Source organism: Sebastes umbrosus, chromosome 2 (genome assembly GCF_015220745.1).
Source record: "Sebastes umbrosus isolate fSebUmb1 chromosome 2, fSebUmb1.pri, whole genome shotgun sequence".
In the NCBI taxonomy this organism is placed as follows: Eukaryota; Metazoa; Chordata; class Actinopteri; order Perciformes; family Sebastidae; genus Sebastes; species Sebastes umbrosus.
Window position 1 is genome coordinate 29,977,481 of NC_051270.1, and position 17,110 is coordinate 29,994,590.

The 17,110-nt window shown below is 40.1% G+C and overlaps 1 protein-coding gene across 1 annotated transcript; it reads right to left on the reverse strand.

Annotated features, from left to right (window-relative positions):
* Nucleotides 1–2,546: 2,546 nt before the first annotated feature.
* On the reverse strand, nt 2,547–10,724 carry LOC119479820 (cell surface A33 antigen-like). Its single transcript, XM_037755791.1, has 7 exons — nt 10,442–10,724; nt 8,564–8,739; nt 8,236–8,452; nt 7,765–7,929; nt 5,843–5,959; nt 5,505–5,637; nt 2,547–4,274 (listed from the first exon to the last, which is right to left on the reverse strand). Exons 1-7 carry the CDS (start codon nt 10,479–10,481, stop codon nt 3,824–3,826), a joined length of 1,299 nt encoding a protein of 432 aa, XP_037611719.1. The 5' UTR covers nt 10,482–10,724; the 3' UTR covers nt 2,547–3,823.
* Nucleotides 10,725–17,110: the final 6,386 nt, after the last annotated feature.

Consider the following 17,110-nt stretch of genomic DNA (forward strand, 5'->3'; position numbering starts at 1 on the left):
GTTCTCACATTTTCAGCTAAAGTCAGGCATCATCTCTTTACTAATTCCTTTGATATGCACTGCCTATAAGGACGAAGCATGCATTTACTTATGTTAAACCACAGCTCAAAAGTGATAAAATGTTGTCCTTGAAGCCCAGTTTATTGCGGCCTCATGTTGTGCAGAACCAGTATTTCTACTTTGCATATCTGTGATGGTAGTATTGGTACCGAGTTGTTGCCAAAAAAAAAAAATGACAGTGGAGGACTTGATTGGGGCCATCTTTTAGAGTTGGATCAACTAAGTAAGCTAAGTAACTAAGTTGGGTCACTAATGGGAAATTAGTGCATGGGCTCAGAATGGGCAACACAAATGGGGCTCATTTGGGTCAACTAAGTTGGTCCCAAATGGGCTCCCCATGTGGTCTACCTGTGTGGGTCCTAGTTGGGTCACTAATGGGAAATTAGTGCATGGGGCCAACACAGAAACTGTGGACAAACCCACTTACAACCCATATTTCAGCCCATGTAGTCCCCATGTAGTACCCACATAGAACTTAAAGCCGGGACCATGATGGGTCTTGGGTATGTTGCCCAGTTGGGGCCCACATAACACCCATTGTAATCCTGCATGGAATCCATGTGGGCAATTGATATTGGGTCATTAGGGAACCCGCGGACAATCCCATGTAGGGCCCATTTTTCAGCCCATTTACTACCCACATGGGCCCCACATACAAATGTTGGCTGGGATGTCACCTTTACTCACTAGCCAGCATTTTACTGTTACTGTAATCCAAAGCACACTGTAGTGTTTGAACAAAATTAAAATGCCTTTATTTTACATGGCAATAATTGTTTAAAACAACTAACGCGTTGCGACCAACATAGGTCTTCATCAGGGTCACTGTGAGCATTCCTTCACAAGACTGTATGAGCCCAATACACCTGAAGGATCCAAAGAGCACCTGTATGTGATTACCACAGAGACCCAGCAGCGCTTCTACTCCATTGTCTTCACATTTTAACATTTGTTTTTGTTAGTTAAGAGTTAAACTGTTATTGCACTTGACTTGTCAGTATGTGCCAGATAGACAAAATAACCAGTCTGTGGCGCATTACTTAAGTTAAGTAGGGCTGACCCAAATGCTTCGAAGCTTCGACCGTTGCCGTGGTGTTCGACCTCCAAATCACTATCCGAATGCTTCGCTTTTTTATTTATTAAATTTAAATTTAAAAATGTTTTTATGAATAACTATGTAAAAATAACGTATAAATTCCAAAATAGCCCATGAAATAAGGAATAATCCCACAACATTATTAATTATTAGTAGTTGTTCTCAGATAGATATTGCTTTTTGTTGAGTGCGGAGGTGCGTGTGTTTACAGTAGTGTTTACAGCAGCGGCACTGTCCCAGGGGCTGAAATGGGGTAGATGGAGACAGACAGACAGAAGAACATATCAGCCTGCCACGCCGCGCTGCACCACAAAGCTTTGAATACCTTTGAATATTTATCGCCGAAGCTTTGAAGCCCCAAAAATGGTATTCGAGACAGCCCTAAAGTTAAGCCACAGAGAGGAAGACTAGTTGCAGCTGATAGTCTGAGCCCCAGGCCTATGTTGGAAGTAGTCCTATATGAGCCCGGGGCTAGGGTTAGGTCCAAATCCGAATTTCGCCTGGGGCACTAAAAGGCCTGGAGTCGGCCCTGGTACTTACACAGATATAACAGCTAGAATAACAGCTATAGGAACAATAATAACCAACAATAAAATAAGAGTACAAAAATAAAAATAAAATGTCTATGTTCTGGAAATGTAAACAATCCAAATAGTGCAAAGAAATAAATACTGGATGTATATATGGACTGGATGATGACATATTACAAAAACAAATAGCATTAAATTATTATTTATAATGGCAACAGCAGATATTTTCATGTATGACAGAGACATTTCACATTCAGAGCAAGCGATACATTTATATATGTATTTTATTCCACCAAGACTGTGGACACATCAACCAATTCCTCACAATATTGGAATAAATGAAATATGAACATATCAAGCTCTTATGTGGTGCCAACATTCCTCATCAGTAGCCTAATAATAGCTTTTGTAAGATGACATTTGTGTAAAGTAAAATGCCATTAGTCTGTTTTTGCCATAACTGAAAATAACACACAGCAGGTGGCTGGCTTGAGATATTTTCCTTTTTTTATATAATCTATGTTATTTTATTTTGAAGTCCAAATGACCCCATATCCGGTACTAGTAGCCTAATTGTGTAACTTTACGCATCAGGAGCAGAGTGGGGAGGCGCCGAGACGCTCTTTCCAGACAATGGATGGTGGCAATGATGGAGGGAAGGACATTATTAACAATACAAATGTAATAAAATAAAAGTTTAAAACGTGCAGGAATCCACCAAATGACAATAATAATAATTAATACTACAACTAATAAAATATTTGTGTTACTTTCTACCTCTAGTGAGCATAAGAGAATTGAGTTCTTTCAGAGGAGTAATGTCGCCATCTAGTGTTCAGGTTTCATACAGTTGCAAGAAGTTGTTTGGTTCATTTTATTTCAGCTTTATTTTACAGCATATTTCATGAATGTACTGCATGTCACAATGTTTCACAACACAAATCCCATAGTAAAACTGGTAACATTACCATTGTGGATATAAAATAATAGCATTTGTAATGTACATTGTCATATTTCATTGCATTTCAACAGAAATCTCTCTATAAAATAATTCAACAAAATAAAAACATTGAAGTTGGCATGGCAAAAGAAGGTTATATACTGCATATGTTCAAAGCTTAGACGTATTCAAATCGTGATTTTCATTTGTGATCTTAAAACTATAACCTGAAAGGTCTGTGATGACATTACCAATCCCAACAATCAGAGGAAGTTCTAGTTCTATTTCCTATAATGTTATGGTAAAAAAAAAAAAACCGAAAGCACAAAATAGATAGGATATTAAAACTGTCTAAATTTCTGTTTCTACACAAGGATAGACAGTAACTAACCAAATGAACAGAAATAGTTCTATGAAACGTAAAGAATGACACAAAACTGAAGCCCTTTTCTTTAGTGTGGAGGTAGCTTCCTTAAAAAAATAAAACTACCACCAGTTACACCCAACGGCAGAAGCCACAGACAGACATAACAAGGCCATGCATGTTGAGTTTAAAACTTAAAATACTCCTAATTTGACCATTGCCGTGGTGTTCGACCTCCAAATCACTATCCGAATGCTTTGCCTTTTTATTTATTAAATTTAAATTTAAAAATGTTTTTATGAATAACTATGTAAAAATAACGTATAAATTCCAAAATACTCCTAATTTCTGGATCACACAGCTCTCTAAAAAAATGTTTTTTTCTCTCTGGGGCATCTGTGAAATGTTTGTCCAGTTCCTAATATTTGTGTGACGTGAGTTTGGTACACAACAAAGATACAGATCTTGCCCTGGGCAGTGTTTATACCTGAGTTTGTACATGTTGACCCCGCCCACTCTTTGTTTAAAACAGATCAGATGGGCTTTGTGGCCGCCATTTTACGTTCCCTGACCTTTCTCAACTAACCCTTGGACAAACAACTTGACTCGCTAAATTGTTCTAGAAAAACAACATTATGCATTATCCTCTTATTCTAGTATAGTTGTGGTATTTGAGCCAATTATGTCACAACAAGATCCATGGAGGCAAAAATGTTGTTTGAGCCAATCAGGTCACACCTTGAGTGTGAGGTAACTGGCTGCCATTTGAGCAAAGTCAAGCCAATGGAGACAAAGCAGAAGATGGAAGACGGTGGTTGATACAAGTTGGAGGTTTAGACGTCATAGTCCTTCCTTGGTGGCTTATTGGCTGGCAGAGGCGGTCTGTCACGATCACGATCATCGTAGGGCTCATCATCGCGGTTGTCATCATCATTACGGCGGTCTCTGCGGTCATCGTAGCGGCGCTCGTCATCGTAGCGACGGTCATCATCGTAGCGGCGGTTGTCATCGTAGCGCTCATTGCGGTCACTCGGCCTCTCACGGCGGTCATCATAGTCGCTGCGGCGGTCGTCGTAATCGCTGCGGCGATCGTCGTAGTCGCTGCGGGGGTCGTCGTAGTCACTGCGGCGATCGCTGTTATCCCTGCGGTTCTCGTACTCGCTGTGTTCAGTAGGTCTCCTCACACTGGAGTCTTCATAACCCCCGGCGTCCTCTTCTCCATCGGCGCGGCGACTCTCACCATTTCCAGCCGGCTCTTTGTCAGTGTACTCTTCCCCACGAGCTCTGGAAAGTGAACACATGACAGTCAGATATTTGTGTGTGAGGGGTTTCATCATTTCATCATTCTTTTTCCTTGGCAGCGTTCACTTGGAACAAAGCTTCCACCATAGCTGCCTTGAAACCGCCTCAGCCGTGTTGTTGTGGCTGGTTTTTGATATATTATATATACAGTATATTATATTATATTCAAGTAATCTTCCCACATTTGGCTAAAGAAATCTGGCAGCAGTTGAGGTTTTTCTAGAGCTGTGATATTTTTACACTCTGCACTCAATCAATGGATGTAATCCTGTCAACAATAATGACTCAGTGACACAGACAGGATGTCGTCTGTGTTCACATCACACATGGTCATGCTGTTTGTGTGAAGAGTGCAAACTTTTGCTTTTTTTGATACGGAGATAAATAAAATCTGTCTTTGGCTCGGCTCGATAAAAACACACAATATACAGGCTGTATGAAACGATCAGAGATAGACATAGGATAAAAAGTAATTGTGAAGTCATAATAAAATAAATATGCTGTGTAAATAAAACATTTGGGCTTCTAATAAGTTGGTTTCTTGGTTGACAGAAGACTGTTGATTTCTCTGCCTATTAGGGATGCACCGATACAATACCAGATCAAATATCGGGCCGATACTTTCTCAAATAGCTGGATCGGGTATTGGTGACAATGGGGCCGATCTCTTCAATTCAATTCTATATGTATATACTATATACATTTTATACTGGAATTTAAATTCCTGTTTAAGTTTGGACCAATTTGTTGCCGCATCAAAAAGGTTTACACTTGAATTGTAATTTCTGTTAATTTTGAAGATTTTTTACCAAGTTGCTGGTGTAAGATTTATTATTTTAATAATGAATAACAAAAACAATTTATTTCTATGTATTTACTGGGCACATTTAGTTTTACAAAATTAGGAAAGCAATATTTAAGCAAAGCCTGATGTTGCTTTACACATAAAAAAAAATGATCCCAGTCACTTCCACAAAGTGAGGCATACAGTTTATTAATTACTGGTATCGGATCGGTACTTGGTATCGGCCAATACCCAAAGTCCAGGTATCGCTATCGGGACTGAAAAAGTCGGATCGGTGCTTCCATACTGCCTATATACCTAAAAGCCCTGATATGTTCGACCACCTACAGCTTTGTGTATGGGCCTTATCAGATGTTCGCCCCTGTTCACGTCAGTGTGAGTGTGTCTTTAAGGGAGAAAAACTTTACCCCATGGCGTATTCATCATCTTTCTTCTTCTTCCGGCAGCAGCAGCAATAGATGATGAGGATGAGTAGACCTACGACCAACAAGGCAACGACTCCACCGATGATTCCTGCAGTGGAGCCAAGGTTCATGGAAGCTGCAGGATTGAAGGAAAAAATGTAGGAAGAATAAGAATAAGAATAAGAATAAGAATAAGAATAAGAATAAGAAGAAGAAGAAGAAGAAGAAGAAGAAGAAGAAGAAGAAGAAGATTATAATGCATTGTGGTGAAGAAGTATTTCTTGGGAATACTAAGTTCCCAGACTGTTAATGAAAAGCTGCTATAAGAAGGTTTCTCTCACGTGGCATGACTGAGAGGGTGATGTTGCATTTAGCAGAGCGGATCTTGTTGCTCGAGGTGCAGGTGTAGTATCCCGATGTCTCCTTGGTGATATTGAATAGAGACATGACGCCTCCCTCTGAAAGACAGAGAGACAGTCACATACAACAATTCAACTGTGTTGACCCTCAAAACATAGTCAGTGTTTGAAATAAAAATCTTGGGATTTGTGGGCACTACGCATCACCCTGTGGTTCACCTTTGAACATCAAACGTGGCTGAGATTTGACTCAAAAGTGGCCGTGTGACGGAGGTTAAAGTCCATGTAAAGTAAAGAGTAAAGATTTGTTCCTTAACACATTATACGTACATGTTAGGAAATAATTGCTGAAAAGAAAAGACTGAACTATGTAGTACTGAATTGTAGAGTTTGACCTTAAAACTGTTTTCTCCATTTTCGTGTTCAGGATTTTTTGGGCAGACCTGAAACTGCCTGAAATCGTGACACACTGGAGTCATTCTTAGCATAACCCCTCCCCTAACACTATATAAGCACATAGCTTCAGTGGTTCTCCCAATCAATCGTGAGTTACAACACTTACCACGGCCTAAAGTTTGCTAGCAGTGGTGTACTGGCCATCTGGCATCTAGAGACAAAATCCCAGTGGGCCGTCAAAAAAATCTATAAATTCCACCCGTCGTCTGGCCCACGGATATATTAGGAGAACTAGATACAGTGTTGGAGGCGGGGCCCCTTCATTCCTATGAAAGTTGCTCAGTGGTGTATGATGCCAAAATGGCTCGACTTTGACTGGAAAAGTACCCGGATCTTCCGGCGATCTTCCGCATCCAATGGGCCCATGGAGCAGGAGCAGTAGCGTCCGCTCGGTCACATGGCTCGGTCACGGGGTCACAACCGTCATGGTGTCGCCACGGCTTGCTAACTCCGCCTCCCAGCCCTCAGTCTGGGTCTCATTCACATGAACGGAGGAAGGAAAATAACTCTGGATTCGGCTATTAGTGCATTTTTACAAATTTTAGGACCTAATTATTTAAATAAGGGCCTTTTCAGGTGTTCGTACTGGGAAGTTGATTCACCTCAAAAATATTATCCGCTGAGTTACAGACGTTTCTTTCGAGATGTAAGTCTATGGGGAAAAGTCTTTTTGGGCCCAATGGGATCACGTGACGAACACGGAAGTTGTAGTACCACCGTTTGGCCACTATGAAAATTGGGATCAATGACCGGCGCTCTTCCTGGGGGCTTGGTCTGGCCCCGTCTGTCTCTCATCGGCCCTCTCTCTGTGCCTCTCATTCTGGGTGCACATGAGAACGTGTTGCGTGCGTGTTCCAGAACTGCATCACTGTCCAATCACAGCCAAGTTAGTTAACTTGTGCCTGTGTCACTGGCTCCGCCGTAGCCTAGACCGTCACTAATGTTGCGGCTGTAAAACGGTGGAGAAATTGTTTTGGGAGTCGCAACCCCAGCGAAATGACTCGTTTCACTCATCAGAAATTGATCGATTTGGTTCGATAACATTTGTAAAGTCTAGAAGAGCTGCATGATTGAAATATTTTATTCACATTCAAGTTAGCATAGGGTTAACCGGAAGTTAGCCGGCTCAGCTACTGTACATATGTAATCAACCCTCACCTGCAATCGAGCCTGGCTTCAGAGCCTTCAGCTGACACGCCCCAGCGTTTCAGAGCAGAGAATACTGCCTGATTTCTTCATGATTTTGAAACCTCAGTTTTTTATCATTTAAATTTTGCTGGGTAGTTAATAACATTCTGTGGTGTGACCAACTCAAAACACAGGTTTATTCTCACTTTACCCGGACTTTAAGCTTCAAATTTGTAAATCAAGTGAAGCAGACCATGGTTGTTCTTTTGCAGAAGTAAGTAAACCTTTATGTGCTGACAGTTGAAGAAATTGAAACTTACTGTCGGTGGTTCTGGGTTGTGGAGCACGAGGCATTTTCATGACGTCTTGAATGTCCCACTTATAAGTGGGTGTCGGGGAGCCTTCCGCAGACAAACAGGTCAGCTTGATGTCCTGGCCGTACTCTGCCTTTCCCTCGATTTTACAGACGGGTGTAGATGGAGCCACTGGAAATTGTTTTTTAAAAAGTTTTCATTTGTCCTTTACACTAAAACATGTCTAATATAATTCGGTCAATCTACACAATCAATCTATGACAAGGAAATATGTAGCTATATAACGTGTTGCAATAGCTTAGAGAACATTTAAATGCTAGACATGACACTGACTGAGCTTTAACATCTCAAATAGTTACAGTATAGTACCTGATATTATGCTGAATGGAAAGCTTGAAACAACATGCAACATGCACTCTTTTCACCCACTTATAAAACACATAATGAATATTTCTTTGAAAACAAATGAAATGTTACCTAGAACCACCAGACGCGCAGTGTCGGCCGGCTTGCCCTCATCGTCTAGTGGAATCGTGACACGACACTGAAACACCTTGTTGTCTAATAGTGTGATGGAGGACAGTTTCAGGTTGGCCTTTCCTTTGGCAACATCTACATCCAGGGACACCCGGCCTTCATACAATGATTTGATGTCAGTGATTTCAGTATTAGAAAAATATGAGATGATCAGGATCTGTTAGACAACGAGAGCATCAGAGGAACATTAAAAGAGGAGCAAGTTCTCTTGATTGGTAGATAATAGAGAATCATACACATGCACATGAACACATTGTAGTAGTCTGACCTCTTTAGCGCCAACTTTTTCTGCCTCAGCAAACCATTGGATGAGGACGAAGGATGGTGTTGTACCAGCTTTGGGTGTAAAGGTGCAGGGCAGCGTGATGTTGTCACCCCTGGCATGCTCGTATGTGTCCTTCGGGATGTCCACCTTGACGGCACCAACACCTGACAACACTGTCGCTGATTTTAAAACAGAACATTGATTATTACCATTTGGCTGCAAGTACACATCATTCATAAAAACAGTAAAACGCTGTGAAGTTATAATGTTAATCTGACTGCATTACAGCCTGTGTGTTACCTGCTAGTTTTTTTATCAGGATATGTTGATGTTTGTTCATCAAAAAATATCATAATATGTAAATATACTTTACATTTGTTAATCCAATCAAATGTTTCATTGTCCCACTTTTCCCCTATATGCCTGTTGGTTGTATGTGTTCCATGTATAGTGAAATGAAAAAAAAAAACAGTTTAACATTTTAACTTTGCAATTCACAGCAGATTTGTGACTTTTTAGCTGTGCATTTAATTATGCTTTCTTTGCATAACAGATATGATCATATAGGCTATTTAATGTATTTCTAAAATGCCTAAATGCTTCAAAACTATTATAGTCTTATTGTTTGTTTGATGTTGTTCGATTCTCCATGTAACATTCACACATATAAGACTAGGTTTTGTAACAGCAATATCATTGGAAGTGGTCAAACTACCGAACATGGAATTGCACATTTAGCCTCGAGTGTTTCCTACATTAATGAAGGTGATTTAGGCCTTTTGACAGACTTTTCAGTGTCCCACATTAGGAAGTCAAGATTTGTCTGAGACAACTTGGCACTAAGGGTACTGATATATCTACCATTTTTTTTATGAGTGTGATATTTATCTTTTTAGTTTTTTGGTCCTGGGGATTTCGGAGTGGTACTGGGTTTGGATTTAATGTATTGGTTTCATATCGCAATACATTCCACAAGTCTGATGTGCAAAAAAATGTCCCACATTAGGCTAATTCACCCTATCAAAACAGTAGTAGTATTTATTGATTGACTAATTGATAAGTCGACTAATCGTGCATCTCTAGTAAAATGGGCCTTTGCTATGAATGATTCAGCAGTGGAACCTGAGATCTGCACAAATAACTTATTACCCCACCCTGCCACACACACGCACGCACGCACACACAAATCTGTTATGTTTAAAACTGAAACAATGAGTCAACGGACAGAAAAGAAACCGATTGATGAGTAAAAACGAAAATTCACAGGGTCCAGTTTCTCAGATGGGAATATTTTCTGGTTTTCTTAATCTTCTACGTCAGTGAATATAATATCTTTGACTTTCGTACCATAAGTCGAACAAAGCAAGACATTTTAAGACGTCACCATGAGCTCTGGGAACCTGTGGTAGACATTTTATAGACCTGATACTTTATCCAGTATAGGCCTAACTACAGCAGGTCCTATCCAAGAACACAGGTTACTTTGAGTGTAAGTGGAGCCCTACCTGTGTTGTTGTAAGTCTGATTGAATATCACCTATAATTTTGAAACAAGTCTCGTATGCTTTTTTTTAGAAACCAACACCATTTTAAGGTTACCTCTATATGTGAGAGTAAACAACACAGGTCGACTGAAAAACATTAAAATGAGCTGATTTTGACTTCAAGAGCTTCATGATTTATAAATTAAAGTTTGCTTAAATTATTATTATTATTTTTTTTTTTAAAAAGGGGGTAACTTCTCTACAAACGAATGAGACAGGTCACCTGTATAAGCAGGTTGCTTGGGCCTGCTCAGTTTGAAAGTACCTGAAGGTGCGTAAACAGGTGTGGCAGCTCGGCGGTAAGAAAGCAAATGGTATTTCTTGCAGGAAATACTCACCCAGAGACAGCAGAGTCCAGGTACAAATCCTCCTCTCCATTGCCAACACTTTGATCTTCTGAAACTAACTCACTGATTCTTCTGTTTGTGGTTGTTTTCGGTACAAATGAAACAGGGAACCGGAGCCTCCTTCTGCGTATTTGCATCGAAACCTGCCAGCCGACCAGTGAGGGTGATGGGAGGGTGAGAGATGCGCCCGATGGGTGCGCCCGGCGCGTCACGATGACTGACGGCGCTCTCAGCCAATCACTGACGCTCCTGCGGTTCAGGAACATTCTTCATCTGCCCACCTGGCGTGTGTCGACTTGTACAACAGATCCAGTCTACCTGCCTCTTCAGGGATACTCCTTACTGTACCTGAGACTAGTTTTCTCAGGGTTGTTCTGTTCACACAACAGGAACACTGTTTCTAAATTTGACCAAATATGGCACAATCTAACATTTTAATTCTTGAGCTCTATAGCTAGTTCATGGCAACAGAAATGCCCTTAAGTATTTTTGTCATTATTTACACATGATCTTTTAACAAGCAGCTTTGTGTTGCAAGAGAGAGACAGACAGACAGAGGAGAATCAACAAAACCAAACACTTGTCAGTGTGTGGGCGGTGAAGTGAAAAACAGATGTGTGTTGTTGGAACGAGAGAAGCGTTTTGTCCTGTCAGACTGGTTTGACTAGGCTTTATCACCTAGACACACACACACACACACACACACACAGACACGCACACACCCTGAAAAAGAAACAGAGGAACAACGAAAGAGTATGTGTTTCAGTTCCTCCAATGCAGTTAAAAAATATTTGAATTTGAGTGACAACCATAACTGTGATGCTGTGTTGTGGCTGCTTCAGCTCCACTCAGTGAATGTGACTGGGACTCTATGCAACAATGTCTTACTGTAAAGGCACAAACTATAGGGATTAAATGCACCCCACCTTTAATAACTTTCAAAATAAGTAAAAAGTATGCATATTCATGGGTACAATGTGGCAGAAAGAATCTAATTCCAGCCACTCAGGTGAAATAAAGGAATAGTTTCACATTTTGGAAATTATGCTGATTTGCTTTCTGGTGAGGAATTAGATGAGAAGATCAATACCACTCTCATATCTGTTTGTAATATAACAACACGTTCTCATCCCAACTCGTCACATAATTCCGCTTTGTCACGCCCCTTGGCGTCACTTTGGGTTCAGGCAATAAAACCATCTATAGGTTTAGGAAAAAACTACATGGTTGGGCTGAAAACGGTTGTGTTTGTAAAGTGAAAATGACACTGAACGTTGTGAACAGGGGACATGAACGAACAGCTGATTGACGCAAGGACACAAACAGCGGTCTCCTGGATGAAAGCCTTGTGTTTCTTGGACCCATCCACCTCGTCTCCCGCCCGCCGTGTGTGTATTTTCGCACTTTAAACTACGTCACCACACTCCTGGTGCACTTTCTTTGAGCGTTTACTGTTGCTGCGAATGGGTTTACATTAATTGAAAGCGTAATGCGTCTCATACAGGCACTAAAGGATGCCTTGTGCGGCGGGATCACACGCTGACGGCCGTGACAAAGTCTCAGTATTTGACGCCCTGCATGGGAACGGGCTGATTATGAAGCTACAGGCAGCAGCTGGTTAGCTTAGCTTAGGACAAAGACTGGAAACAGTGGGAAACAGATAGGCTCGTTCTGTAAATGTATTTTCAATTCATTGACAAACACATTAGATTTTGTTTGTTTAATGGTACAAAAAAAGTCATTTGGTTACATACACCAGGATCATGCCATTATCAGAAGAAAGATGCATTAAACACTGAGGCACCAACCACGTCCCACTTGTTGTTTGTTGGTTTGTGTAATTTCTGTTTTAATGGAAGTATTCCTAACATTCATAGTTCATCTAAAGCTGTTTTGCATTAATGATTTGTGTCAAACTGGGCAACTGTAGCCACTGGCAACCGCTTTCAAAGGAAGACGGCCTCATTTGCAGCTCTAGAGCAGGTGAAACATTTCAAAAGAATTGTATTATGTTCCTCCTCAACTGGTTGACAACATCAAGTAATAAGACAACAACATGTTGGATATATTTATCATATGAAAACATACAAAATACTAAAACAGCAACAGTTACAGTAGCACTTTTGAGAAAACCCTCGGAAGAGGCCTTTTTCAGACATTTTGACATGTCACAGTAGGAACGATAATAACGCGTTAATACAAATTTCTTAAACACATTAATGCAACTTGTAATTTTTTGGTTGTAGTGGGCTGTTATAAAGCTAGAGTGAACATATTGTCATCATATGAAACTAGACAACCTATGGAATCCATTGGTACCAACCACGTCATACTATCTCGCAAAGGAGCCTGAATAATGTTCCAAATTTACACTAAATTTTGGTGAGGAAAAACTGGCATGGCCATTTTCAAAGGGGTCCCTTGACCCCCGACTTCAAGATATGTGAATGAAAATGGGTTCTATGGGTACCCACGAGTCTCCCCTTTACAGACATGCCCACTTTATGATAATCACATGCAGTTTGGGGCAAGTCATAGTCAAGTCAGCACACTGACACACTGACAGCTGTTGTTGTCTGTTGGGCTGCAGTTTGCCATGTTATGATTTGAGCATATTTTTTATGCTAAATGCAGTACCTGTGAGGGTTTCTGGACAATATTTGTCATTGTTTTGTGTTGTTAATTGATTTCCAGTAATAAATACAGTATATACATACATTTGCATAAATCAAGCATATAGTTTGTGATCATTAATTGATAAATAAAATGAGCTCCAGTAATGGAAGTTAGTGACGCTAAGCAGAAAGGTCAGTAGACTGTCTCAAAGAGTAGGCACACATTAGTGTGGTAGAGTGGCTCTACCACACTAATAAAATAGGAACAAGATTAATCAGGTCTCTACATTTCTGTATTTAACTGTGAAGTTTGAGAGAGATGGTGCAGCTGATTCTGTGCACAAGGATGTGGTGAAAGTGGTTAGACTGAAACAGTTTCCATATGGAAGCTACAATCAGCCTATGGCTTGTTAAAAAATGTCCACTCAGTCATACAGTATGGCATGGCCTGTTTGCAGATTGCAGAAATAAAATCTAATTTATGACACATAAATGAACGGGATATGTGTAACTTTAAAATAATAATTAAAATAAGTAAAAAATACATATTTTAATATTTTGTAAACTGCTGACTTTATCGTCTGTTAAAATCTTGTGCAAGAGGATGTGGCATTTTGTGACAAAAAACATTACAGGCAGGGGATTGCAGCAAAAGATAATTGAACTGTGTACTTGCACTGAGAGATTAGGCAGCAATTGTCTGATCATTTTGCCATTTACGTGACATTTTGTGCTTCAAGAACAACCTTTTCCTTGTATAAATAATGCATTTTATTGCATCTTCACAAAGCCAAACACCCATTCATAAAGGATGAAAAATAATAAACTTTTGTGTTTTATTCCACCCATGCACAGGTGTGTGTAGGGCTGTCAATCGATTACAAATATTTAATCATGATTAATCGCATGATTGTCCATAGTTAATCGCGACTAATCGGCAATTAATCCAAAAAAAAATGTCTGTTCAAAATGTACCTTAAAGAGAGATTTATCAAGTATTTAATACTTTTATCAACATGGGAGTGGTCAAATATGCTTGCTTTATGCAAATGTATGTATATATTTATTATAAGAAATCAATTACCAACACAAAACAATGACAAATATTGTCCAGAAACCCTCACAGGTACTGCATTTAGCATAAACAAATGCTCAAATCATAACATGACAAACTGCAGCCCAACAGGCAACAACAGCTGTCAGTGTGTCAGTGCTGACTTGACTATGACTTGCCCCAAACTGCATGTGATTATCATAAAGTGGGCATGTCTGTAAAGGAGAGACTCGTGGGTACTCGTAGGACCCATTTTCATTCACATATCTTGAGGTCAGAGGTCAAGGGACCCCTTTGAAAATGGCCATGCCAGTTTTTCCTCGCCAAATTTAACACAAGTTTGGAGCGTTATTTAACCTCCTTCACAACAAGCTAGTATGACATGGTTGGTACCAATGGATTCCTTGTGTTTTCTAGTTTCATATGATCCCAGTATCTTCACTCTAGCTTTAAAACTTATTATTATTATCTTGTTAACTTTGACAGCCCTAGTATATATATATATATAGAGAGAGAGTGCATTTTACCAGACCACCCTCTCACCTCCATGTTTCTCTCCCTGCCTCTCATCTCTCCTTCTGCCCTGCTTTACACTAAAACCAATTTCACCTCTTGTGCTGCTGGCAGTCTTATCTCTCCTCCACATAATAACCCTGGACCCCACGAGACCTTTTATTTTCTATCTCATACAATTAAAGCACGTAAAATTGTCTGGCATCTCCTGACAAACCACAGAGATAAACAGGGATTAGAGATGTTCTCTCTCCCTGCCATATTACACCCTGACGGATTACTGGTCATCGCCGTTTCTGTGTTTGTATCTGTGATACCTGTGCTGAAGTATATTTCAATCATGTCTCTGCTTGAGTGCCTGCCGATGGCCTGTCAGCCCATATCATCTCTGGTACCTGTGAAGTTCCATTATCCTGAGGCTGCTGAGGAGCCATCAAGACATCACTTTCTCCAGGAACCCCCTGGGTAAGAGCATAATGTGGACCCGCCAGGAGATCAGGTAAATTCAACCTGTCAGTCTGTGAAAACACCACATCTCATAGCCCTCACAGGAGCACAACATGACTCACTCTCTGGTTAATGCATTTAACCATTGTGGAACTACATGGGTCATAGTTTCAAATGACTGGATCTGAGCTGAGCACAGAGTCTTAAAAGATATAAGAGCATGGTCTGCATTGGCCAAGGAGAAAGACTGTAATAGATGCTGTAAGAAATGGTTAAACTGGCAGTCGCCCAATACTTTTATGATGATGATGTTAATTTGTTTAACTTAATTTACAGCAAAGCTAGCTGTGTGGCTCTATGGATGCACGTTGGTCGGTTCTCCACTTTGGTCCAGACTGAAATATTTCAACTATTGGTTGGATTGCCATGAAATGTAGTTCAGACTTTCTTGGTGCCCAGAGGATAAATCCTAATGACTTTAGTGAACCCCTGACTTTCCGTCTAGCGCCACCAACAGGTCAAAGTTTTCTCTCATCCAGTGAAATATCTCAACATCTACTGGATGGATTGACACAATATTTTGTACAGACATTCATGGTTCCCATGAAGCCTAATGACTTTAACCTTTGACGGATTGTCATGATATTTGGTACTGTCCACATTCATATCCCCCTCAGGATGAATTGGAATAACCTTAGTGAGCCCTTAACTTGTCATCTACCACCATCTTCTGGTCAAAATTATAATTTGTCCAATATTTTGCTTCATGACCGAATGCCTCAGCTGTACTTTGTGTTAAGTGCTAATTAGCAAATGTTAGCATGCTAAACTAAGATGGTTAATATGGTAAACATTAAACATCAGCATTGGGAGCATGTTAGCATACTGACATTAGTATTCAGTGCAAAGCACCGCTGTACCTCAGTATACAGAGCATGGCTTGGCATGGCTCTATACTCTTACTATTGTCCCAAAATCAATTTAGGTAACAGCAGTCCATTTGTTTGATCCCTCCATCCTGTTCAGGATGGCAGTGGGCTGCAACACTACACTCTGAACAAGTCGCCAGTCTGTAACAACAATTCACTTCTTCTCAATCCCTGCAGGGTTATTTCTAAAGGAAGCTTACAATAACACAGACAACACAGACACTATAAGGGGAAAGGAAAGCACAAACAAACAGCTAAAAGGCTATATGCACTTCCAGCTACTTGACAGTGGATGTGATGTATTAGATAAGCTATACAGAAGGATATAGCAGAGTAAACAAAAGACTTGGTATTGTGATTACTTTTGACAACAGTTAAAGCAGAACGATGCTCTGACTCACTCTGTGGGTGTGCAACAAGTCTTTCTCTTTCACTCCAACATCCTTCTGACTTTTAACGGCACTCTCTCACACTGTTTCTGTCTTTTAGGGATATGTAGTGAATAGTGTAAAAGGTCAAAGAGTCAGATTGCTAAAACCACAAAAAATAAGTAAACAGTGAAAAGAAGTTGAGATCACACATACTTGGGGGGGAACCAGTATAGTTTCTAAAGACTTTAAAATGTGTTGTAATATCATATTTCATGGTGTAGGCTTTGTGTGCTGCTTGTAATCAAATATTTAAAGGTGCTATTGATAACATTGATAACATTCAACCACTAGATGTCGCATTCTCCCTCCCTCGTTCCATTGCTTTTACTCCACAACAAGTCATTGCCAGGCACTTACCGTCAATCGCAGACATTTTTTCCACACTAACTAGAGATACCACGTGATACCAATGTTGCTTTACTATTGGCTCTCAAGCCTTGTTAGAAGTGGGAACCAAACGTCAGATATCTTCCACAGGGATGAACAAGAATTAATTTTGGACCCGCCAACATTTTTAAAATGATTATTTCCCAATCATGATCATTATTTTCAGGAAAACCCATACTTTTATTTAGTTCCTTTCTAAAAGCTCTGTAGACGTTTTTTTTATTTATTTTTGTTTTAAATATTTGTTAAAAAATATATCGATAAGACCTTTAACTGTAAAACAG